General features: G+C 31.6%; 1 protein-coding gene across 12 annotated transcripts in view; it reads right to left on the reverse strand.

Moving 5' to 3' along the window:
* The window catches only part of VPS13B (vacuolar protein sorting 13 homolog B), a 626,989-nt gene that overhangs the window by 563,944 nt on the left and 36,869 nt on the right, over positions 1-26,176 (reverse strand). For all 12 annotated transcript variants that reach the window (XR_010377054.1, XM_064476933.1, XM_064476934.1 and 9 more), the window contains exons 4-8: positions 21,936-22,056; positions 15,426-15,593; positions 11,291-11,472; positions 7,600-7,774; positions 3,858-4,126 (exon numbers count right to left, since the gene is read on the reverse strand). Coding sequence is in view for 11 of the 12 variants with exons in the window: in XM_064476933.1 (XP_064333003.1) it covers positions 3,858-4,126; positions 7,600-7,774; positions 11,291-11,472; positions 15,426-15,593; positions 21,936-22,056 (915 nt within the window). In the remaining variant the exon portion in view is untranslated. The remainder of the gene's footprint in view (positions 1-3,857; positions 4,127-7,599; positions 7,775-11,290; positions 11,473-15,425; positions 15,594-21,935; positions 22,057-26,176) is intronic.

A 26,176-nucleotide genomic window follows, 5' to 3' on the forward strand; every position in this document is an offset into this window, starting at 1 on the left:
TGAAAAGCTATACTTGTAAGCAAGATAACCTCTATATATTGAGAATCAACTAAATTATTCTCATTCTTTATAAAAAATAGCTTTTATAAAATTTAAGCTTTACTTCTTGGAGGCTTCTAAAACAGGTATACACAATGTTGCTGTTGTAAAGTACAATTCTATAACCTAAAATGCTTAAGTAAAACTGAATATTTTAAACTTAATTAACCTTCAGCTGTCTACAATTATTCTAGAAAAAAAGCAATTAATTGATTAAAAGGACTCAAACATTACAAGAATAATTTTCAACATTATTTTTTAAATGCTACCTTTAATTTGGCATGATTTTTGTTGGATTAATATCAACTGTTCAGAATGCTAATGTAGAAACATGACCTTATTTTCTGACCAAAATATGAACCACAAATTAATTCCATACATTCTTCAAATCCAAGCTGAACAATGAATTCTGTTTTCTTTCTAAATATCAACATATCTCCTTTACAGAACCTTAGAAAGACAGAAATGTTTCAAATTTTTTAAAAGATGTATTAACTAATGACAAAATACTAGCCCAAAAGTCTATAAAAGTTTTATATATGCCTATTCTGCCTGACTCAGTTTAATACTATTCTTCTCATCAATGAAGTTCACAGAAAAGTACCAGCAAAATTTCAACTTTGAAAGTAAATACATAAAAAAAATCACAAGAAAAGATAGTTCTTCACTAGCAATCCTTAACTTTCCTCACAAATTTAAATTAAAAATAACTTCATTTGGATCATCTAAAACTGGCAAGATATCTAAACAGTTGGCAACAGCTGGCTTTTTTTTTTTAAAGAGTTCTATATTTCATCGTTTTTATTTTTGCAGATTGACCCATATCCCTTTAATTTAAACAAAGCTAAATCAATGAATTTCAACTGCAAATTTTATAATACAACCTAAAAATAATTTATTTCATAAAATTCATAAACAGTAGTGCTAAGGTAGTACAGCTAATGTAGGCATTTTTACCATTTCTGCCCCAAACTATTACCCCCCTAAAAAATATTCCTTAAACCAGTCAAGCCATGACTATACTTTTGTTGAAACTTATCCTCTATATTTCGTAGCTTCTGTCAAATTAGAAAATACTGAATGGTTTTAACAAGAAAAATCTTTAAAAACTGTTTATTTTAAAATATTTTTAATCTACCATCTGCTAGCGTTAATAATTATATAGCTTTACTACTGATTTTAAAAGTTTACTTCAAGCAGTTAAACAATCCAAGCTAAATTAAAGACAGCAGAGCAGAAATTTGATTTTTCACAGCTACATTTCCAGTATCTAACAAGTTGCCTGGAATAATACCTTTAATGCTACCTCACAGGTTGGACACGTAAGTTTATCTTTTTCAGATAAATGCCTCCATGAAAAAAATAAGCCCAAAGACAGATAAAAGTAAAGAAAAAAATCTAAAAGAGGGTCCAAAAATATAGAAAAATGTAAAGCAGATGGGTAGATGGATAGATGATGGATTTATTCAACAAACATTTATTTGCTGAATATGTACCAGACAATTTCCAAGAGTCAGAGATACAACTAGTCTTTTTTTTAAAACCACCACTTACTGAGTTTGGTGTACAATGGAAAAAGAACAGCCACTACTTTCTGAAAAGGCTATTATGCCTTCCTCTATCTGATGGACATTTAAGTTGTTTTAGCTGTTTGGTCATTGTAAATAGTGCTTTTATGAAGATTCGTGTACTTTCATTTCTTTGAATTTAGTTTTCAATTCTTCTCAATATATACCTAGCAGTGTAACTGTTGGATCATATGATAATTCTATGTTTAACATTTTGAGGAACCGTCAGTTTTCCACAGCAACTGCACAATGTTACATCCCCACCAATCTTCCCATTTGTTGCTAACCAACTCCAACTAAGATTCCACCAGTGTCAAATCACTGTTCTGGACAAGATCAACAGTAATTTCCACATTGCCAAATCCAATCATCCATTCTCACAAATAACCTACTCCCTCCACTAGAAAACATTCATGGCACTTCTGGACAGGCACTCTATTGGTTTTTTCACCTACATCCTGAGTCACTTATTTTCAGTTTCCCTCACTGAAATCTCCAAAATGAAACTCCTGATATTTATCTCAAAGCTAATCCTCTCGCCATACTCCTCCATCTCAGAAAATCAGAACTCAACCCTCCTAGTTGTGTAGGACTCATCCTTGGATCCTCTTTATTTCATTTATGTCTCACAATAAAATCTATCAGGAAGTCCTGGACACTTGACCTTCAAAATACATCCAAAATCCAACTGCTTTTCACCACCTCCACTTGTTACCACCTAGTCCAAGACATCATAACTCTTGCTTCAAAACTGCAATTCTCTGTCCGATCTCCATACTTCTGCTTCTGTCCCCTAGAATCTATTCTCAACACAGCAAACAGAGTGATGCAATCTAAAATATAATTCAGATCGTCCGATAACCACTATGCTAAAAATTATCCAAAATCTACCTATCTCACCCAGGATTGATGACCAAGTCCATAAAATGACCTACATGGTTTGACAATTTATGGACCTTTCTCAGCCCTCTCTGACCTGATTTTGTACTGCTTCTACATTAGCTCACTTTGCTCTGGCCTCACCAGCCTCCTCACTGTTCCTTGAACTTTGAGGGCTTTTAAATTGCTGTTCCTAGAATGTTCATTCCTACACATCAACAAAGCTTCCTTTCCCACAAGTCTCTACTGTAATATCCCCTTTCCATTAAGCCCTTCCCTGATCATTCTTTTTTAACTTGCATAATCCCATCCCATCTAGGGGAAGCATTCACTATTCCTCTTTTATTTTTCCTACATATAATAATGGGTATACTATATATCTTACTTGTTTATAATAACAATTTACATTTTAAGAGGCAGAGATTGATAGCTGATCTATTCACTGTGGCTCTCTAGAGACAAAACAATGGTACATAGATAGCATTAATATGTATTAATTTGAATATATATACTTGAATGAATTTGATACTGTTCAAGAATATTACATGTACAGTAGTACTATTATAAAAAGTCAAGAAATAAATAACACAAAATAAAGGTTGGGTTATAGTTGAGGGGCAAAGAAGACATTATATAATCAAAGAAGAACAAATAAGGGGTACCAAAGTACTAGTGGCATTATATTTTTTTAAAATAAAAGTGACCACCTTATTATTCTTTCACCTGAAAATAACTATTATATAATCTCTTTTAAGAATGTATTTTACATGTATTTGTTAATGGAGGAAGTATTCAAAGTATTTTAAACACAGCTGAAAAATAGAGTTAGATTAGGAACTAGATAATAAAAAATTAAACAATCTTAAAGAAAGATAGGTGAAAAAAAGAGAGAAGTAAATAACCCTTTAAAGAAAATTTTATATATATATGAAGTATGTATATAAACGACCCTTTAAAGAAATTTTGTAGTGAAGGAGAGCTCAGAGATGAAATAGTGGCTGGAAAAGTATATGAAGTCACAGGATATTTTCTTAATGTGTATTTCTTTCTTAATAAAAATATTAAGGTACCCTGTATGCCAACTGAAAGATTCAGAAGGGACAGAAGAACTTCCCATGAAGCTAATTATAAAACTTTCCTTTTATAATCCTAATAAAAAAGGAAAGTGAAGAAGGCCTTAAGAAGATAGGAAAAGACATCAAAATTCAGAGATTTTAGAAGAGATGACATATGGTTTTAAGAATTAAGGATTGTGAGACTCTGCCTTACATCTACTGAGTATAAAATAAACTAAGCTAGATTCTTACTGGAAATCAAAATATAAACATTAAAGTTGAGAGACAGACAATCAGCAAGAAAAAGGAAACCTACTTTGAAAGTCACAGTTGCCTTTGTACAATAAAATCCTATAGAAACAATAGGATCCTTCAAAGTCTGTGTTTTTTGTTGATGTGTGGTTGATGTAGAATCATTCCCAAGGTAGTCTTCTTCACCATCATCATAACTCACAATTGCAGGCACAAATGACCACGCCCATGATACCCATCCCTGTGGCTGCTCATCCTCCTGCTGTGAATACAGCTCTTGGCCTTTGTACTGAGCCGGATACTGCATATCTATTCTTGTTTCATCTTCTGTACCTAACAATCAAAATAAAGTTAAAAATCAAGAGAATTTAACTAAGGATAAATAGGAATTCGAATTATACAAAGATGTTTCTCTCACGTGATTTTTTCTACATATAAAATATGGACAAATCATACATTGGTTATTATTCTTTGAAACCAATAATGTAGCATTACCACTTTCAAGTTTCTATATGTTGTACTGTATCAATCTCCTTTCATAGTTGACAACGTTACATAGGGAGTAGTTTATCATGTAATTCTAAATGTATTTGATAAACACAAAAAATAAATTCATTATCATTTCACTAACTTAAAAAACAACATAAACCCACCTCCCCAAAATAAGGCTAAAGTGCTGAAAAACTGACTTTTCTCAGAAACATAATACCAAAAAGATCAAGAAACTTTCTTGATTTCCTCATGCGCCCAGCAGAGAAAAAGAATGCCAAGTGTTACTAGGCAAAATGCAACCCCCCAAAAATACTGATATATACAACATAGATGAATCCCCAATATACTATGCCTTTAGAAAGCAAAAACACTCTGTATGATACCATAATGATGGATACATGTCATTATACATTTGTCTAAATCCAGAGAATGTAAAACACCAAGAGTGAACTTTAAGTAAACCAAGGACTCTGGGTTATAATGATACAGGTTCATCAGTTGTGACAAATGCGCCACTCTGGAGGGGATGCTGGTAATGGGGGAGGCTCTGCATGTACAAGAACAGGGGGTACATGGGAAATCTCTATATCTACCCTTCAGTTTTGCTGTGAATGTAAAACTGCTCTAAAAATTAAATCTTAATAAAAGGTAAAAAACAGTATTATGTTTGATGAAAGGATCCTTTGACAAGAGAATTCATACTGTATAATTTTATTTACATGAAATTCTGGAATCAGCAAAACTAATCCATGAATTTTCAAAAAATTCAGAACAGTATTTTCTTGAGTGCAGTAGGGGTGGGCAGACAGGTGGAAGAGGGAATGACTGGAAAGAGGCATGAGATAATTTTAGATGTTAATGAATAATTTTTTAGATGTTAATCATCTATATCTTGATGGGTGTTTTACATCACACAAGCATACACATCTCTCAAAACTTGATGAATAATACACTTGATTAATGCATTTCACTTTGTAAATTCAACCTTTGAAAAAATAAAAAGAATTATTAATAAATATAAACCCTAGTTAATGATATGCTACTGAAGTCTAGGGGTGAAATGTACTAATGTCCATAACTTACTTTGAAAGGCATCAAAAACATTCGTTGAATTGATGGAGAGAAAGTGGTGTTAGATAAACAGAAATACAAGATAAAGCAAGTGTGATAAAATATTAATTGTAGAATCTAGATGATGAGTATATGGGTGTCCACAGTATATTCTTTCAACTTTCCTATATATTTCAAATTAATCATAATAGCAAGGTGGAAAAAATGAACTGAGCACCTTCTATATGCCAGGTTTTGTCCTAGGTGTTAGACATTGTTCCTGTCTCAGGAGTTCATTGTCTAACAGAAATTTGTTGCCTAGTGTGAAATAAAATAAAATGTGTTACACCTATATATGCTTACTAATGTCCCATAAGCTTTCTTTTAAGGTGATAAGATTTTTCTTCTTAACCTGTAATTTGAATCCTATAAAATTTGGCCTTTAAAGATGTACGATTCAGTGGTTTTTAATACAGTCACAAATTGTACAACCATCATCACTATCTAATTTTAGAACATTTTCATGTTCTAAGAAACAAGGAACTCCAAAAAGAAAATCTCTATCCATTAGCAGTCACTCCCCGCTACCTCCTTCCCCCAAGCCCAGGTTACTAATCTACTTTCTATTTCTATAGAATTGCCTATTATGGACATTTCATATGAATGAAATCACACAACATGTTCCTTTTTGACTGGCTGCTTTCACTTAACATTTTCAAAGTTCACCATGTCGCAGCATATACCAGTATTTCATTCCTTTGTATGGCTGAATAATATTCCAGTATATAGACATACCAAACTGTCCATTCATCAGCTGATGGTCATTTAGGTTATTTCACTTTTTGGTTATTAAGAATAATGTTGCCATGAACATTCACATACAAATTTTTATGTAGATATGTGTTATCAACTCTGTCATATAAACCTAAGAATAGAATTACTGGGTCATATGGTAACTCTGTGTTCAACTTTGTGACAAACCAGATTGTTTTCCATTCCCATGAGCTATACATAAGGGTTCCAATCTCCCCACTTCCTTGCCAACACTTGTTATTATTTGTCTTTTTAATTATAACTATACTGGTTAGTGGCTGTAAAGCAGTATCTCACTGTGGTTTTGATTTGCATTACTCCTCATGACTAATGATACTGAGCATCTTTTCACGTGCTTGATGGCCCTTTGTGTATCTTTTTTGGAAACATGTCTATTCAGGTCTTTTGCCCACTTTTTAATTGGGTTATTTGTTCCTAAGTTTTAAATGCCCTTCTCTAAAGGCTCTAATTATAGAAATTAATCATCAACTTCTCCAAATTTTTCCTGAATCTCAGGCCCAATGCAAATCAATGATTCCTTTCAGCATTTTTCTACTTCAGATCATTCATACTTCTATTTAATCAAATATCCTACCATTCTACCAAACATCAAACTTAACTATTCACATTTCTGTCCACTCCATTATATATTAAGATTCTAAGGAAAGAATTTCTCTGTATTTTCCCACATTACCAACAATAATGTCTTACATACACTAGGTGTTAATAAAAGCAAAATGAATTAAATAACTGAAGTTAACCTGCTAGGTATCTTTCAGTGAAGTATATACTTCATTAATTAATGCTCCAATTAATTAACTAGGTATCTCCAATGAAGCATATAGTTAAGTATAATTACAGTTAATAATAATTACATATAATAATTAAGTATAAATAAATTAATTAGATATAACTCTTGGTGAGACTTCTCAGACAAATTACCAATATAGTTGTTCCTGAACAATGACGGGGTTAAAGGCACAAGTTGAATATCCAGGTATAACTTCACAGTCAACCCTCCATTGTAGCCACAGTTCTGCATCCAAAGGTTTAACCAACTATGGATCATACAGTACTACAGTTAGTATTTATTTTAAAAAATGTGTAAGTGAACCTGTGCAGTTCAAACCCATGTTGTTCTAGGGTCAAATGTACTATAATTTACTAGGAAATCTTGAGGTTGGACTAACTTAAATTTTATGTAACGTACATTCTAAACACTAATACCTATTAGAAATATTAAAGTTATTTTTAGTACGTGGAAAAAACAAAATCAGAATAGAATGCAGAATGCAGAAAAGAAAAAAATTAGTGTCAAACAACCAAAATAAAATCATTCCATCACATTAGAACACTGCAAAACTCAATCTAACGTAGTTTTTAAAGTTTCACAATGATGAAAACATTTTGTAAGAACAATAGTTATAAAATAAAGTTTTTGTTATATTTACCTGTAATGTTTCCTAACATATCTTTATTGTGACAGGTAGAATCGTCTGTTTCTCCATCTTTAAAGTTTCCGATTTCTCCATAGTAAAGAGCAATCCCAAGTTGCATTATACGGATAAACATAGGCAACTGTTGATCAGTGATAGAAAGCTTCAAACTCTCTACTAAGGTATGAATCTGTATTTTGAAAAAAACAAAAACACCAACAAAAGCATATTCAAAGAGAGTACCTTTCAATATAAGTAGAGAAATGTTAAGTCTTAAAATGGAATACCACAGGAGAAACAGTAATGTCTCCAAACTTTTAACATTTAAGACAAAATAATAGTTTACTCTAAAATCTTAAGAATTAAAACAAATTTTGCTATAATGATCAATAAACTTTAGACAGAAAGTATACTAATCCAAACTATATAAGTGGAAATAGAAATGATATTGAGCTGATACAGTCACAGTGGATTTCCAGATAACTTTTCCCAGAAGTTTTTGTTATGCAAATATCCACCCTCTAATGTTAAGAATATGATAGTACTCCCACAAAAACCAGAAAGATCTCTGTCACAACTACGAATAAAAGTTTCATTATGTCATTTTAGTAAGACTTGAATCACCCTTTCCAGCCTTCTTCACCAAAAGAATGCATACACATCCTAAAAACATATGTTAAGTGAGGGAATTACTAACATTAAAACTACAGAAGTAGGCACATGATAAAAATGTTATTGTCAAATACAAAAACCAAGTGAAATATATGTTCAGGAAAGTTTCTTAGACAAATTTTAAATAAGATTTAAACATGATATAAAATTTATAACATGAATCAATTATAAGTGAAAAATAAGATTAATTACTATCCATAAGATACAAATCTAGGTTTTCCTTATAGAAAGAGACGTCAATGGAATATAAACACAGCCTCAATCTAATGGTTTCCTGCTGTTACATAAACATGGAGTAAAACCAATTAAGTCATAAAGTCAAGTCTCCTGGAAGGTTTATTTTAACTACCTGGTATTTGACTGTCTATGAAACATGAAAAAGAGGTAATGATAACCATCATATTTTTAGGCATAAAGGCAAGAAGAACTGTATTTGAAAGGGAAGAAAGTTGTATGGGGCAGGTGTAACATACCATATTCAAATATGAGTATAGGTTTCTTAAAACTGACTTGAAAATCATACACTGACTACACCATAAAGAGATAAGAAAATTAGGGGGGGGTGGGAGGGGAGAAGTATGCAGTACAATTCTGCCAAACTCTTCTTAAATTTGAGATTTCTCTGCCACATCCTTTTAAATACTACATAGCACCAAAAGCACCAGTAACAACCTGTCTTAGCAAAACCAATGCCAAAAAATCAACCCTGTATATATGTATGAATGTATTTAATATATCATACACACAAACATGTCATTAAAATATATATTTTATATATTATATATATGTAAGTATCTTTAAAATCAGTAAGATTAATCCCCAATAGAAAAACTGACAAAGAACCTGAATGAATTTTTCAAAGAAAAAATAATGGCCAGTGAACATATTTTCAAAAATCTAACTTCAATAATAACCAAATATTAAAATATACTATTTTTGTTCAATTTTGCATTTTTTAACATGATCATATTTAATGACAGCAGAAGCAATACAGACACTCCCCTTAATGTTCATGAGCATATACATTGGTTAAACTTTTCTGGAAACAATTTTGCAGCACAGATCACAGGACTTAAAAAGTTTAAATCCATTAATAAGATATTTGCAATTACAGAAATCTTTCATAAGGAATTAATCAGAGATGTGCTCGAAGATTTATTGCAGACTTTCATTCCTCTGAAACTGTAGAAAAAAGTAAATTTTCAAAACCAAGAGAAATGTTAAATAAATCACATACCCATATGATCTATATCTCATAGATGATATAATCTCCAGACATACTTTTTTCTCACAAAGACAGGAAATCATAAAAAGCCTAACCGAAATATGAACAAATTCAAAAGCCACTCAAACAAGCATACATAAGAGTCTTACACAAATAATTAGAGTATCTGGAACATTTCTGGGAAATCCCCTGTCTCTGAGGTGATAGATAAGGTTAACCACGTCCATTTAATACATATTTCCTAGGGATGGGAGTTGGAAGAATGATGGGTCTAACTCAAAACAGCAAATCTTACATCTCAATAGTATTAATAAAAAACTCAAAACTGAATTTCTTTTGAGCACAATAGTATCTCATACTCAGTGACTATCAAAGTCAAAAACCACAAGTCAACAAGCTTATTTATATTAAAGTGCCTTTTACAATGAAACGTCATGGCTAATCAATTTTGAGAACACAAATATTGCTAACACTAAGCTTTCCTCAAGTTCATTTCTTTATACTCTCCTCTAATTTAGCCACATCCTAGAATGCACAATTGAATTTGTACCAATGATCAATAAGGGTTTTTTATATAGTAAGGCTTCCATATATGCATTACTTGCTTTCAAAATATAGCTTTAATTCACCCTTAACATCCTCTAACTTTAGGAGGAGAGTCAAGGACAAAGAAGGAAATTAAGTCCATTGTCCTGAGACAGAGGCCTAATTACTATTGAATTCATACTTTTCCATGCTTATCTTTGCCTAAGAAGCTAATTCAAAAGTAGAAGAAAGTAACAGAATTTAAACAAACCAATGTGCACGGCACAATGTGCAGAGAAAAAATGAAATATTCATAACTGCACATTACCAAAGAAAAACAGGTAGATTTCATGTGTAAATATAATTTTAATAAAGTTTCATAAAATAGAAAGTGTTGTTTTAAAAAACATTATGCAAAACTAATCATTTATATAGCCATGCCCAAACACATATAGTAGTCAATACCACTGTTCAGACTCAAGGCAGGCTTTTCCATTGCAGTACTTAAGCATTCAAAAGCTTGTAATTCAAATAATAAAAATTCATTCCACATTAAAACTTAGTTAACCAGATGACAAGTCACTGTATGTTCTTTTTCAAAGATAAACAGTCAGACAAGAAGTAGGAAAACTGTTATATAATAAAAGAACACAAGATTTACACTTAGAGAATAACTATACACATTAAATATATACACCAGTTCCTTGGAGAACAAAGTTTCACACAGATCAAAAGACATTATCTGAAAAGTTTCCTTTTTCTTAAGATTTTAATTACAATTTGAAACCACAGATAAAAAGCTAAAATTTCTTGAACCAATCAACTAAGATTAGGTTAGCAAATTAAGCCTTATATATCTTTAAGAAAGGTAAGGGTCAGTAACTATACAGTTATCAGATCGTGCTAAACAAATTATAAGGATTGAAATACAGATTGATACTCAGTCCACTGTGGGTATAAATACACTTTTTTCATATGATCTCTTCTATTTCCTCAAAGTAAAAATCATTAACAAATAGTTGGACAAACTAAAAAGGAAAGTACAGTCATAGAAAAAAAAAAGTTGATCCCAAAATATCTCTACTAGAACACACAATGCAAAAAGTTGTAACTATAATAACATAGAAGTTAAAAAATATAAATAAAACTTTTTAACAAAAATTAATGGTACATATATTTATGAGGTTAATTTCTTCTTTGCTCTTCAATATTTATTAATATGCACAACAGCAAATAAACCAAGTAGAGACATGCAACTTAACTACTAGAAAAAGAAACACCTACTTTTATAACAGATGGCATCTTGGAATTTAGGTTATCATATGTAAAATGTAGACGAGTTCTGAAGGAACATTTGTATAACAAAGGATCCTGGTAAAATTCTATTTTACCACTAGCATTTCGTTTATCAAGACAAACTGTACAGTCGGAAAAATTGATAACCTTTCTCAGCACCAGATCAGTTGCTAAAAAGAAAAGAAAAACATTTTAAGTAAAAAGGAAAGTTAGAGAAGAAAATGCAACTATTATTTATTAGTACAAATAGTAATAAAAATAATAGAAATAAAATTAATAGCATATTTAATACATGATGCCAGAGCCTAAGAAAAGAACTTATCCTTTATTATATAATTTGTCTTCCAACAACCTTATGAAATAGGCACAATAATCCCCATTTTATGTATGAAGAATCAAATAGAAGCCAAAGAAATGAAGCAGTTCACCCCCAATTTGCTTGACACCTAACTACAAATGTAGACAAAGTCTATAAAAAATTTTGTTACATTTCACAATCTGCAATGAAATATTAAAATACAATCAAATTATTGAGAAATCATATTAAAAATAACATTTTGAGTAACAGTCATTCATTTAACATTTATCATTTATCTTATACTAAAAAACTCACTGCTGCTACTCTCAAACCTGCACTCTTCAATATGGTAGCCACTCGTGACATGTAGTTACTTAAATTTACCTATAAACTGATTACAATTATATGAAAATAAAACTTTAGGTCCTTGGTTGGATTAGCCACATTTCACGAACTCAGAAGTCACAGGTGGGTAGTGGCTAGAGTACTGGACAGTAAAAACATGAAAAATTTCTATCATCACAGAAAATTCTAGTGGACAGCACTTCTCTCAATAATAACTAATGAAGAAATTACCAAATTATCAATGACAGTATAAAGTTTGTCTTCAAGGGAATAAAAATGGAAACAATTGCTGGTAAAGTATAAACTAGAAGGTGAAACATTTAGCAAATGAGTTATTTTATTCCTAACTAATTAGCAATTCTTAGGTAAGTATCAGGCCCAAATCTACTTGATCAGTAATTTTTAGCAGCTATCCACATGCTGTGGGCATGGGAATCAAACAATAAATTATACTTTAGTCCATTCTATTTCTGAGTATATTCTGACAACCTCTAATTAACTCATTTAATTTTCTTTTCTTTTTTTGGATTTAGTTTTTACTTCTTAAAAACTTAAACAGTATGTACATGTGTGAAAATAAAGTTTCATTAAACAAATAAATATCAAATTTGTCTGTTGAAAAAATACACAAACAACGGTCGCTCTCTGTTTTCCAAGACGGCCTGCACTCTGTCTACAGACTGTGTATCTACCTTTACTTTAACCACCACCCGTAACCCTACCATGTACATCTCTCTAAATAAATCTACTTTTATTCAAAAAAAAAATACAAAGTTACCATATTATTTCATTTTACACAGTATATACATAAATGATTTAGTTACTATTATATACACGTACATAAATTAAAGAAATTATAATAGGACTCGACATGAAAGAAACTAAATGCTTCCTTCCTTCTCTTTATAGTAATTATACTTTACTGAATATTTGCTATTAGACACTATATTAAATCTTTTACATCTATTATCTCATAATATTTATATGGCTCTGTTTAAAGATGTGGAACAAAGGAAAAGTAAGGGTAAATAATCTGTCTATTGTTAGACAGTTTATAAAGAAGAGCAGAGCTGTAATTCAAATTCTAACAGCCTTACTCAAAAGCACATTTTCCTATCCATCATGCTATGAGAACATAAAGTGATCATACTTCAAGGATATTTCAGAAAACTTGTCAGTGAGAGAGGAAATTATTAAGCTTTGAAAAATGTTTTTCTTAAACATTATTACAACAGGAGCTATCTTAAAAACATACAAAATGAATGCTGATTCTGGTACTTACTTTAGATAATTTGTTACCATTTAATCTGTAAAATGGGGATAATTATGCCTATCTAAGAAGCACTCTGGAAAATGATTAAACATTATTTTGAAAATGTGAACATCTGCATATCCTCCCATCCAACAAACCTACTCGTAAGTACTGTATATGTCCTAGAAATGCTTATATGTATGCACACATTTTCAAGGTTCATCCATGTTGTAACATGTATCAGGACTTCATTCCTTTCTATAGCCCAGCTTTTTAAGCAATTAAATCATAAACAATATTTAATACGGCAGTTAATTCTAGGAGGTAGCAAGGGAATGGGACAGGGAAAAGCACACTGATGGGGAAACTGTTAATGTTCTAGTTACTCAGAGTATAAGTGCTCATTGCATTGTTTTTTTAACAAATATGTTACATAAATCCTCTTGTAAATACCAAATGTTGCATTAAAAATTAATAAAAGGGGAAACATCTACCTCAGAAACTAAAGGATTAAAACAAGATAATTAACTTAAAGAAAAAAAAAAAACAAAAACAGCACCAGGCCCAGCATTTAACAAGTGCTCAATAAATGGAAATTACTCTTTTTGCTGTCCTTAACACCACCATCATCATGATCTTTCACGTGGTATCATCCTTGATTCTCATAAATACACTGACAGGTTGGCAGTTACAAATTTACAAATGTGAATTTTCATTACAAATGACTTACCCAAGGTTGCACTAAGTCAGTGTTGGAGACAAGATTTGAACCAAAACCCCCTAACTCCCAATCCAAGACTCTAATTCATTATAAATAATTTCCCAAAGTAATATTTGCATTACTTTGATAAAAAAAACTATAAATGAAATTTCTTTCCCTAAAATGTCAACTCGTTTATTCAGTCCTGCATTATCCAGTTCTGCTTGTTTTCTATTTTTTTAACTTTTTCTTCTGCGATTTTTACCAAGTATTTCCTCCCACAGAGGATAAGACGGAGGAGGAATTAACAATGTCTCAGAAACAAACCCTGGGTCTTTGCATGTGCTCTTAATTATGTTTCACAACAGAGCTGAGACCAGAATTATTCTTCATTTTTAAAATTTCTAGATCAAACCTTAAAGAATGCACAAAAATGAAACTGCATTCCAATTCTGCTAGTTCCTATTTGTATGCCTTAACAAGGCAAGTCAAGTAATCTACAGACTCAATTTCACTTTACTTTCTTTTAATTACAACTTAAGATGAGTAAATGAATGAGAAAAGATATCACTCTATAGAATTGCTATGAAAATTTGAGACTGAATATAAATAATAAGAACAGCAGCTAATTTTCTGAGCACTATGTACAGCACGCTTTTATGCTGTGATACGTATTTGAGGAAACTAAGAAACAGTGAAGTCATAAATCTGTACTCAGTAGGAGAGCCAGGATTCAAACTCGGGTAGGATAACTTTAGCAATTACGTATCATGGTTAAGTCACAGATAAAAGGTGCTCACAATAGTCTCCTTACTATATTTTCCAAAAATATCCACTCCTTACCCCATCAGAACATGTACCAACAAGTACTGTGACTTATTTAACTATTATGCCTTCTGACAAAATTAAGAAAAAGCAGTGTCTATTTCTTTCACAGCTGTATTTTCAGTGCTTAGCACAGTGCCTACCTTTCATGTAGAACATAATAAAATAAATAAATGGAGTTATTAAAATTATTACTAGTAGTTCTTTTAATATAAGCAGAATAAGATGCAGCAGGTAACAAAGGAGGCTTTGGGACTACCCAAAACTCCCAACTATGCTTTGCAATATATAACCCTAAAACATAAATCAATCAGATACACTGTTTTGCCATTATCCAACTATGCAAAAGCAACATGTTTCCTTTCCTCCTTCAAAAACATTCAAAATTTTAATATTATTTAATTATTATTGCTTCAATCCATAGCATTGTAAAATATTATTTATCGCATTTGAAACAAGTATGTGACAGGCAAGAAAGAATAAAATTTAACAATATCAAAAAAAGTCTGAAATTTCTTAATCTGAGGGTTTATTAACCTCCTATAACTATATGCTAAATTTTACATATATGCCTTTTTCCAGGCTGAAGGCATAAAGCTTTCATTAGACTTTTCAAACAGCCTGTTGGCCCAGAAAAGTTTTAGAATCCAGGACAGCTGTTTCAATAATAGAAAAATCTATACTATTGTTGACATTTACTCACCAGAAATATCCATGAATGCACGATCCCATAATTCACCCACTGTATAGCAGTCTGCAGAAGTAATGTTGACTGAAAGAACAATATCATCTTCAACATATTTTAGTATGAGATTATTTATTACAATATTTACATTATTTACAACTCGTCTAATCAGACTCTGTACATAACCTATAAAACAGGAAAAAAGAATTCAGTTACACATAAGTCTATCAATAAATAATTACTCTTAAAATGTTACTGAACTTAATGTATGTAAAAGATGGGTATTATTTAGCATATGTTGTAAAGATGAAACTAACATTCAGCCTAGGTAACATTCAACTAGGCTTACCAAGGTGACATAGCTAGTAAGTAACAGATCCATCCCCCAAAAAAGCCATTACAAAGAAGTTTTATGTAACGAAGTGCTCGCATATTAAGAGAAACCATGGGCACTATACCTCTTTTCATAACATAATACTAGATCCCATTAAATGATTACCCTATACTACGTGTACTTTGTCTGATTTCTGCCTATTTTATAAACATTTTCCAAAATGAAACAATATTACTATATACACTGATTATACAATATATTAGAAGAGCTTCTTCAAGGTTCTTTTTGAACCAGCTGCATCTTCTCTTCCTACTTTAAATAGCCATAAAAATATTCAAAAGTTAGGCACAGAAGAAAAGAGAAACAAGACCATCGTAACAGATTCAATTATTTCCACATACGAATACATAATATTGAAACAAAGAAGGGGAGAAAGTATGACTGAGGAAGAAAACATAGAAAAAATTAAAGAGGGAAAAAGAATACAATGAAGAAGACAGAAGAAGAGTAAGGAAAGAAAGAGAACGGATGAAAGCATATTGAGAATCCATAATCTCTCAAGTTTCTTGCACACAATAAATGTACATAGAGATACATTACTGAGGAATTAAATTGAAAATATAAATAAACCTAAACATAAACAGCATTTAAAAAGACACAGGAGAAAAAGATTAAAAACTTCACTTTATTCAAATACATTTTCCACTATAAACCCTATTTAAAAGCTAATTAAAATTTTAGCTTATTTCATGAAATAACTATCTGTTGTATTCTTTAAACCAGAACTACTGGACAAAATAGAATCAACTTCTGTCAGCAACTGACATTGTTAACACCTACACTGAAGTCTGCTGGGAGAAAGCTTACTTAAATTTATTCAACCAAAAACCAAATCCTTCATTCATTCCCAATGGATACAAATAGGAAAAAAATGTAAAATGACTATGTTCAAGTTTTTCACATACATGGTAACTATTAGCAATGTTTAGAGTGCCAATTATCATATGCTATAAAATTAACACACAAAATATCAAGAAACTTAAAAAATATTCTTTTATGTGAGTATATGCTACAATAATGCTTAACAAATTAAGTTTCAAAAAGAAATTTTAAGTATCTAAATTTTCAAGTTTAGAATGTATATTTCACCCATGCTATTATTATGCAACACAGATGTTAAAAATAAAAATAAATTGTTTCTGTAAAGTCAAGAAGCATGACTAATATTGGTTTTCCTATTTCTGAAAAACCTGTCAGCAATAGAGAACTCATAAAAACCTTGTAAGAGTTCATGAGTTTCTATTATCCTCAATAAATAAATAAATAAATAAATAAATAAATAAATAAATAAATAACTCAAGAGATAGAACTGGGCAAAACATATAATGCAAAGCAGTTAACAGAAACATAATAATGTAAATGTATTTTAACTAACAGAATCCTACTGGTAGATTTTTTCATATACCTTTTAATATCTTCTCTCAGTTTCTCATTACACAAACTGAGATGAATAAGCCAATTCACCAAAGTAAAAGAATCAAATACCTAAAAAGAACTACATAAAACTATGTTTTCTTATTTAAAAATTCAATGCCAAAGCAAGTAACAGTGACTATCCAATGGAATAGATAATATACTCTCTCTTTAATCCCTCCTAATAACTTAGCTCTAAATTTGCCACAGAAAAGGGTCAAACAGCAGATCTAATAGCTCTCAATACTCCATATTTAGAGACTCCCGGGGAGTGTATCTTATCTGTTCAAATGAAGTAACAGTAATCCAAATCTATTCCACAGGCACTCTGGGGATAAGAACCTCTAAGATATCATATTAGATGGCTCTAGAACAACAGCCTAGTCAACCTTTCCAGAAATTCTTATCACTATTCAACTCTCTCCCACCCATAAATCCCATTCCTCTCAACACATATACCCACAGGGCCAGATAAAACTCTATGAATTTTCACTGACTTTGCTCATGTTCTTCCTTCTGTTTAAAACAGTCTGTCTATTCTCCCTTCTTGTTCAGGTCCAGTGTACCCTCTGCCATATATCCTCTTTTCCAACCCTTCACCCTCCACATCAACATTAAAGAGACTGTCTTTACCACTCTTCTTGGGCTTAGGTTACAACTGCCTTTTGCATATGTTTATCTATACTTACCTTCTCTGTTAAATTATGAAACCCTAGAGGGCAAAGATTGTATCTTAATTATTTCTCTGATATACTTTAAGTAATGTATAGCAAATAATTTGGGTTACAAAGAGACAATATTTGCAATCGATTTACTCTAACTTGGTCACTAGGAAGCCAAGTTGCTCAAAACCAGTAATTATATGGTTGATGATCTGGTCACAGTACCTAAAAACATCCTGGTCAACTTCCTGGTGTAAAATCTGGGGGCTATGCAGCATCATACAGTCAACTTATGCTCAAATAGTTAGAGGAAAAGTAAATTCTTTGTAATGTTCTTGCATTTTTTGGAAGGTTGAAATTATTTCAAATTAAACTTTTTAAGAAAGTTTAGGAAAGAATTAGGATTCCTTATTGCTAATGCAGTAGTAGAAAGGTTCAAAAACACATGAATTTAAAAAACATCCATCAGATCTGGTAACTAGAAGGTAACTTGGGGCAGCTACTGCAGGAGCAAAGGAAAATAGCTGTGAGTTGAAGATACTTTTATTATGATTTAAGATAGACACAGAAGTTCTAAATAACTAAGTAAGGATAAAAAAGTAAGTGTAAGCATTGACAAGGAGGACACAAAATTGTCACTACAAGATGACTTTTTTATACAGAAAATCCAAAAGATGTAACTGAAAAATACTGAATTTATCTCTACCATTTTATCATAATGTCCCAATCATGCATATATATGCATATATTTATTTTCATATTGTTTCATTAAATGTTGTTATAAGATATTGAGTATCGTTCCCTGTGCTATATAGAAGAAATTTTTTAATCGATTTATAGATATATAGGTTAATATTTGCAAATCTCAAACTCCCAAATTTATCCCTTTCCACTCCTTTCCCCCAGTAACCATAAGATTGTTTATTATGTCTGCAAGTCTGTTTTGTAGATGAGTTCATTAGTGTCCTCTTTTTTTTTCTTTCTCTTAGATTCCACACATGAATGATATCAAATGGTATAGTAATTACATTCTAATTTAAATGTACTGGGGCCAGAGAGGATGGTCTTTATGATAGTGGTTCTTTGAAATTTGTCAAGACTTCCTTTTGACCAAGTCTTTCCCAATGTCTATAGAAATCCAACATGTGCATCACAAGAATGTACAACTGTCTTATCTGTTGGGTGCAGAGTTCTACAAATATCTATAGAACAATCTTGTTAATTTTGATATTCAAAGATCCAGATTGGGGATTTTTTATTTTTGTTTGCTTGATCTATCACAATTCAAAGCTAAGTTGCTAGGTACATAAAAAATCATCATAAATTTTTTTGGAGGACTGCACCTTTTATTATAATTCAGCATCTATTATGCGTGTCCATCAATGCTTTTGCCTTAGTTACATTTTGCCTAATTTTTATGTTATAAGTACAGATTTATTTTTGGATAGTACTTGTCTACTGTGCCATTTCCCGTTCTTTCAGTTGCAATCTTTCTTACTTCTCCATTTTACCTTCGTATTTTAGAAGCCACACACACGGACATAACCACTCCTTTCTTTCAGTATCCAAAAAACAGTACTTGTGCTTCCTTAGAGCTTCTCTCTGCCTTGGTTTTACACTAATTAGTAGTTCACAAAGTCTCCTATACTAAGCCATTAATTCTCTGAGGGCAAAGATAGCCTCCAATGAGCTGCTCCAGCATATTCTCATTCACACAGCAATAAAGATTTAGGGAACTAAAGGGTCTGCCACCACCAAGCAATGTTTTGAAATTCAACCTAATTAGAATGAAATAAAGGCTCTCCAGTTATCACCTTCTCTGTTATAAACAAAATATAAATGTTAGATATCTTGAAGCTTATTAACAAGATAATAGTTTGAAGCATAACCTACTTTTAAAAGGATCAGTGTATTAATGAAAAAGAACAGCCATATGACAGAAATGGCTAGCTATCCATCAGTATTTTGTGCTCCCCTTTCCAGAGTGCAGAACTGTTACCGAGATAATACTTCTAAGCTGTAATGTCCTTGCAAATAGTTTTCCTCAATGAAATTTGAGAAGAATATATTGTTCTACAAACAACTATTGGCAACACCAAAACTTTTCTTAAAAAGTATCTCTGGATCTACGCAAATGTTCAAATTCCAAAATTATGACCACAGATTCTAGAAAAAATAACTTTCCCTAGAAAATGTTGAAAACAGGAATTCATCTCTATCATAAAAGAACTTAAATATAATTTCCAGGCAGGATAATGTCACCAAAAATGAGTCCTCAAATAACTGTATGAGTTAATCTTTAAATTAAGTGATTTACTATTATCCAACTGGATTCTCAAATTATCCCTTTTCTTTTTCCTTTGGCAAGATTACGTTTAGCTGCTCTGCCTCCCAGTAATTGCCCAACAAGTTCAGTGACTTCCCAAAGCAATTCCTTAACTGTGACTTATGTCAGCATAAAAGAGGATACGAGTCCTCCTATTAGGTAAGGCAGAAAAGCACATGTTAATCCAAAAGCTACCTCAAGTAGTTCAGGGAAAATACAGCTCTGTTTTATGCCACTAAAAACAGGATGTTTTATGTTACATTTATGTTTTTATGTTTTATGCTTTCTGCTCCTAAAAACAGAACAATTCTCCTAATCCTGATTATCAGTGTAAATTGCAAAACAGGTTCTAAATAATCATCAAAAGTCTGGGACCTGTTTTGATTACATGCAGGTTAGCCCACAGATTTTTATCTGTGAAATCAAAAACTAACAAAAGAATTAAATTTTTCTTAAACAAGTTCTTTCCCACTAGAAAAAAATGTAGTAAGACTTAATAGTTAAACCTAAAACTGATTATTTTTTGCCAAGATATTGATTGAGAGAGTTCTATACAAAGATCTGGCTTAGGAAGTTTTAAGAGGATATGTAGTCAGAAATTTGGAGGGGTGAAAGGGTTGTCTACTTAATAAACAAGAATAAACTATTAGTGTAACTTACAGTTTAATTCACCAGGGACTTCTCCCAAGGAGTTGATAATTAAGAAAAGAATTTAGAAAGTTCTGTAACCATCACACAACTCAAAGTAGAATTAGAAACATTCAGAAGTAAAATACCTTCTTCTGGCACTTTCTCCAGCTACAGCAATTAATCTATTTATTCTAAAGCCAGAGGGATTACTGAGAACTATTAGGTAAAGTTCCTAAAAACACAAAGCATCAGCATTAACATCACTATAACACTACAGTGAAAAATGTTCAGCTCAGTGCTCACTTCAGCAATACATATACAAAAAAAAAAAAAAAACAATTCAAAGGCAATTTAGAACCTGTACTTGAGGGAGGAGGGCTATGAAATGATGTATCTAACTCTAATCTCTTACAAGTGAAGTAGATGATGCCAGAAGACTATCAAAAATAAACTAGGTTAAAACCAGCAGAAAGCTTCCAAATCTTTGGTGTAGAAAACAAGTATTTACCAATGTCACCTATAGCTTAAAAAAAAAAAAAAACTGACTGATAAATAAAATCAAAAGAGAAGTGATAGATAACTAGTAACTGTAAAAAGACAGCAATGCACTTTGGCCACAGGAGTGATATGTAACAATCACTGTTTTTTTCCCTTCACTAAATATTTACCAAGGAACTGTTGTTTGTAAGCTACTACTCTTCTAGGTAAATAAAAATTTTAGGAAATGAAAGAGAAGAGATGGTCTCTCCCAGTGTGATTGTTAGTGAATATTACAGTTTTCAAAAACTCAAGAACAATCTAGTGTCATTCCTTTGTTTATCAAGAAGCAAGAGTAACAAAGAGACTATGACTAGGAGTCAAAGGTAAGTCTTGGCTTGGAGAGGATGTAAGAAACTTAAAGAACCACCAAGAGCAAAAGAGCATCAAAATTTGAATGAGCCCAGAGCCCTCAGAAATGTCTTTCAATTCGTCCTGACAATATGCAGCAAATGTACATATGGTTTAAATACTTCACGACACTAAGGAATACTGAAAGTACTTATTCTCCAAAGGGCTAAAACAATGATTAATAACAATCAAAATTTTCTCTTTTATCAAGTTACCTGGTGGCAAATCAGGATCTGTGGGAGCAGCCTGCTGAATCCTTCGGGGTTTTACTGATGATTTTGTATTCTCAGTAGTACTATGGTTGGTAGAATTAGAACCACAGCTTTCATGGTCATCCTGTTTTTATTTTGAAGAAAGAAAAGTAAATCAATCAATCAGCATTCAAGAATTTTTAAAAGTTTTGTTGACTGAATGCAAGTTAATAAATGTGATTAGACAAGACTCTTCTAATTTTATTTTTTTAGCTCTAAAAATCAACATAACCAAAATTTTTCATAATTGGCATTCTCAGTTTCAAAAATAACTAGAAGTTTAAAACTACAAATTGTTCATTTCTTTAGTTGGTATCAAAACAAACCACTTGATAATGTCAAAAAATTCTTATATATGGCTTCAGCAAAAGACAACAATTTTATAGAAACTTCTAAACATTTTCCATCTGAGTGCAAAATAAATGGAAAAGGTCTTAATTTTTTCCTATTTGTTTATATGTTAAGACTCCTCACAAAAAAAAAAAGACTCCTCACTATTTTGTGAGTCAAAATAAGAATCCAAGCTGTCTTCTTAATCATCTTTAATAATTAATCTTAACCATCCTTAGAATCCTTGACATCCTATTTAACAATGTTCACTGAATTGAATATTATTCAGATTAGACACAAGGTTTAATTGGGTTTTAACATGAATAACAAAAATATCAAAAAATCATACATATTTTTGAAATTTATACAATGCAAATGAATACTCTTTTCCTGATTTCATTCAACATTTATATAATACTCTTATGTGTTAATTGCTGGATTTACAAAGCAAATTAGATACAATACTTGTCCTCAAGGATTTCAGAATCTATTCAAAACATACATAACCAGTTCTACAAAAGTACTTTTTTTCTTTGTTTTTAACTGAAAGGAACACAAAAGTCATTCCATTTGGAAGAATTAAAGAAATCAGGCCCTTAGAACTGAATGTAGGAATGTTTTAGGTTAAGATCGGCAGCTAAATAGGGAGAAAACTATAAACAAAATAGTACAAATGTATGTAGCATATACAAGGAATAATGATCAGTCCAAAAAAAAAAAAAAAGCCACAGTATACAATGTTTAAGATGGGGGAACAATACCAGAAGCTAGAGGCATGGATTAGTTCAATAAAAATAAGGTTATGTTAAGAACTACAGAGATGTTCTCTGTCTTCATTCTAGCTGACACTCAAGATTTGGTATTCATTCTAGCTGACAGTCACGATTTGGTAATTAGGAGCAGGGTGCCAATAACCTATAAAAAAGGAGATCTGGTAATTCCAGTAAAGGGACAGGAGTGGGAGAAGTAAATGAGTAGTCAGAGAATGAATAAGAAGTTAAGATGGAAAAAATAATTATAGATTGCTCTTTCAAGAAGACAAGTATTACAAGGAGGAAACAGGTGGGGTAGTAATATGCGGTAAAAAGCACCTGGCATCAGCTTATTCCTTTTGGGGGGGTAAAAGAGCACATTCTGCTTGAGGGAGAGATGCATATGAGGTGGGAGAGATCAAACATCTCTCCAATACAAAGAGGAACTGATAGTATACTGCGTACCATCAATTCATTAATCAATAATAAAACTAATTCATAATACTTAAAAGAATTGTGGTAAATTTAGGTTTTCTATTTTATATATTTGAAGAAAAAATTAAAGAACAAAAATAAGGATAACCACTAATTTATCTAAAAGGGTACCAGAGGCAATTAAGAACAATGACAGGACCTCCTTTAGGAAACAAAAATTCTTACTCACTACCACACTAAGAGGATTATACAAAAATAAAGATGAATCTTTTACAATATAGCATAGCTTCAGATACTAGTAATATATTAGCAAAAGAGAAAAATTTTGTTCAAAACTTGACTACAAGCAAAAACTTTAAATTTTGCTATAATAAACAATAAAAAAAATTTCACACACTTATGCTCATTTTAAGTTAATGCAAAACAAACTTCACAGCATTTCATTCCACGAAACAACTTCACTATTCAATTTTTATAATGACATCTTCTGTTATTTTGGGGGATGTTACAGTCTCTAAATATTAAAAGACTACTACTGTGAATAAAACCATACTGTAATTACTTTTAGTTCAACTTACATCCTTAAAAATGTCTGTAGTCATACACTTCTGCACAATGTTAACATTAAAAGCACACTATTAATTTTTGAAACATATGGTTGTCTCAAAAGCCCAGAAGTAAAACATATTCATTAAAGAGATGTGAAAAAGTTCCAAGTGAACTGCCAAAACCAGCATAATTATGAAAATATTTAACACTGAAACCATCTGAAATCACATACTGTATATAGATTACAGTGATGTCATAATAAACATTCCAGCCAAAATGCACTAAAACTACTGCAGTCCAATAAATCTGGCATACATGAAATGACAAACATTTTAAAGCAAAAGAAAGAACAAGTTATTTTTACTTTATTTTTTAAAAGTTATTAGCAGTAAAGAGGGGTAAAGTGCATAGACTAAATATGAGTTTTCAAAGTTTTTTTAAAAAACACAGTGAATAAAGCTTCCCTACAAACTACACATTTTTATTATTTAAAAGAAAAACAAACTAAATATTTGCTAAAACAAAAACTTTAATAAACTTGAAATTTTAGTGTGCCTTAAAAATGAGCATTAATCATGGTACCCACAGGGATACATACTATGAAACAAACACTACCAAACGTGTAAACACTTCTTTCTTAATTATAATTAGGAAATCATGGTTGCATATATAATTAGAAAATAATCATTTTGATAATTTCAACTTGTTTTCATCTCAATTTCATTTTAATTGCACCAATTATAAGTGAGCTTCCATTCAAATCCTGCTGCAACTAAATTAAAGAAATAAAAATAAAGTGAAATAAGAATTATAATATTTACTATTAAAACTGGAATTACTTCCATCATTAGTTTGAGTTTATCATCTGCTTTTAACCAGTATGCATCACTTTGGACTATTACACATTTTACTTCATTGAAAGCCTCTAATTTCTAATAAAAGAAACTCTGTTCCCAAAAATACTAGCTAAAATGTTTTGAGATAATTTTTAAGCCCAAACACATTACATTTATATTTTTCTTATTTAGGTTGCAATTCTTCCAAAATGTCTGGTAAGTATATTTCATGGCAAAAGAATGTTGTCTCTTGGGGACCACATAGCTATTTCTGAAAATACTGCCCTTTGCTCCTCATGAAACAGGCAAGAATGTCATTTCCTTACAAAAGTTCCTAACAGAGGGAAAATGTGGTAAATACTGTATGTAAACAGATCCATTACTTTCCTACTTAACAGATCATGGAATCATGCTGCATACTTTTCACCTCAGTCCTTACAGGGCTAGTCAATTAAAACTGGAAAACCATCTACTCTCAGATTCACAATACTGTGAGAATAAGATTGAGGACAAAACTTAAAACAGGCGACTGAATCATTCTAAGTTCTTGTTTAAAAACAAAGAGGTTAAAAGTAAGAAAGAATTGAAGAAGGAGAAACTGAAAGGCAGAATTAAGAAATGATATGCTTTATGCTCTTCAGTCCTAGGGAACCAAACTTGGCAAGCAGAGAAGGAGGACTGAGACTCACTCACCTGGCAGCTCTGGTCACCAAAAGTTCTGAAACAGTGTGAGGACCTTGGCAATGAACTGCTACAAAGCTCTTAGGGACATTCACCTCTATCTCCTCCAGAAGCAAGTACAATTGCAATAGTTAGATGCAATAAAGAATTTCTAAGAGTAACCCTATACTTCCAGGGGTCAGAGAAATAAAGTCAGCAACGCCGAGGTACACTTGGAGAACACAAGAGCAAGCCAGAGAAACCACATTTACTAGCTTTTGTGATAAAAATGGGAATCTCTGGATCACCTATCTCTACCCTGACAGCAATATCAATAAACAATTTTAGGCATTAAAAATAATGCCAAGCACACTTAAACAAAAAACAAATGTATGTTCCCAATCTCCTCACACATCAACTTAAACCCACAGAAGAGACTGCTTCCGGCTTCTCTCCCATCAAGAGTGAGGATAAGGGGTTATGACAGCCTGGGGAAGAAGAGAGTTGACGCTCCCTTGCATCCTTTTACTTGAACCTTCCAAAAGGAAGAATAGCTAACCTGACAGGCCAAAGCTGAACATACATTAAGCTGTATTAGGCGACCTTTTAATAATGAAAGAGATCACTGTATTCACTGTAAACA

This window comes from Camelus dromedarius, chromosome 20 (genome assembly GCF_036321535.1).
Source record: "Camelus dromedarius isolate mCamDro1 chromosome 20, mCamDro1.pat, whole genome shotgun sequence".
Lineage (NCBI taxonomy): Eukaryota > Metazoa > Chordata > Mammalia > Artiodactyla > Camelidae > Camelus > Camelus dromedarius.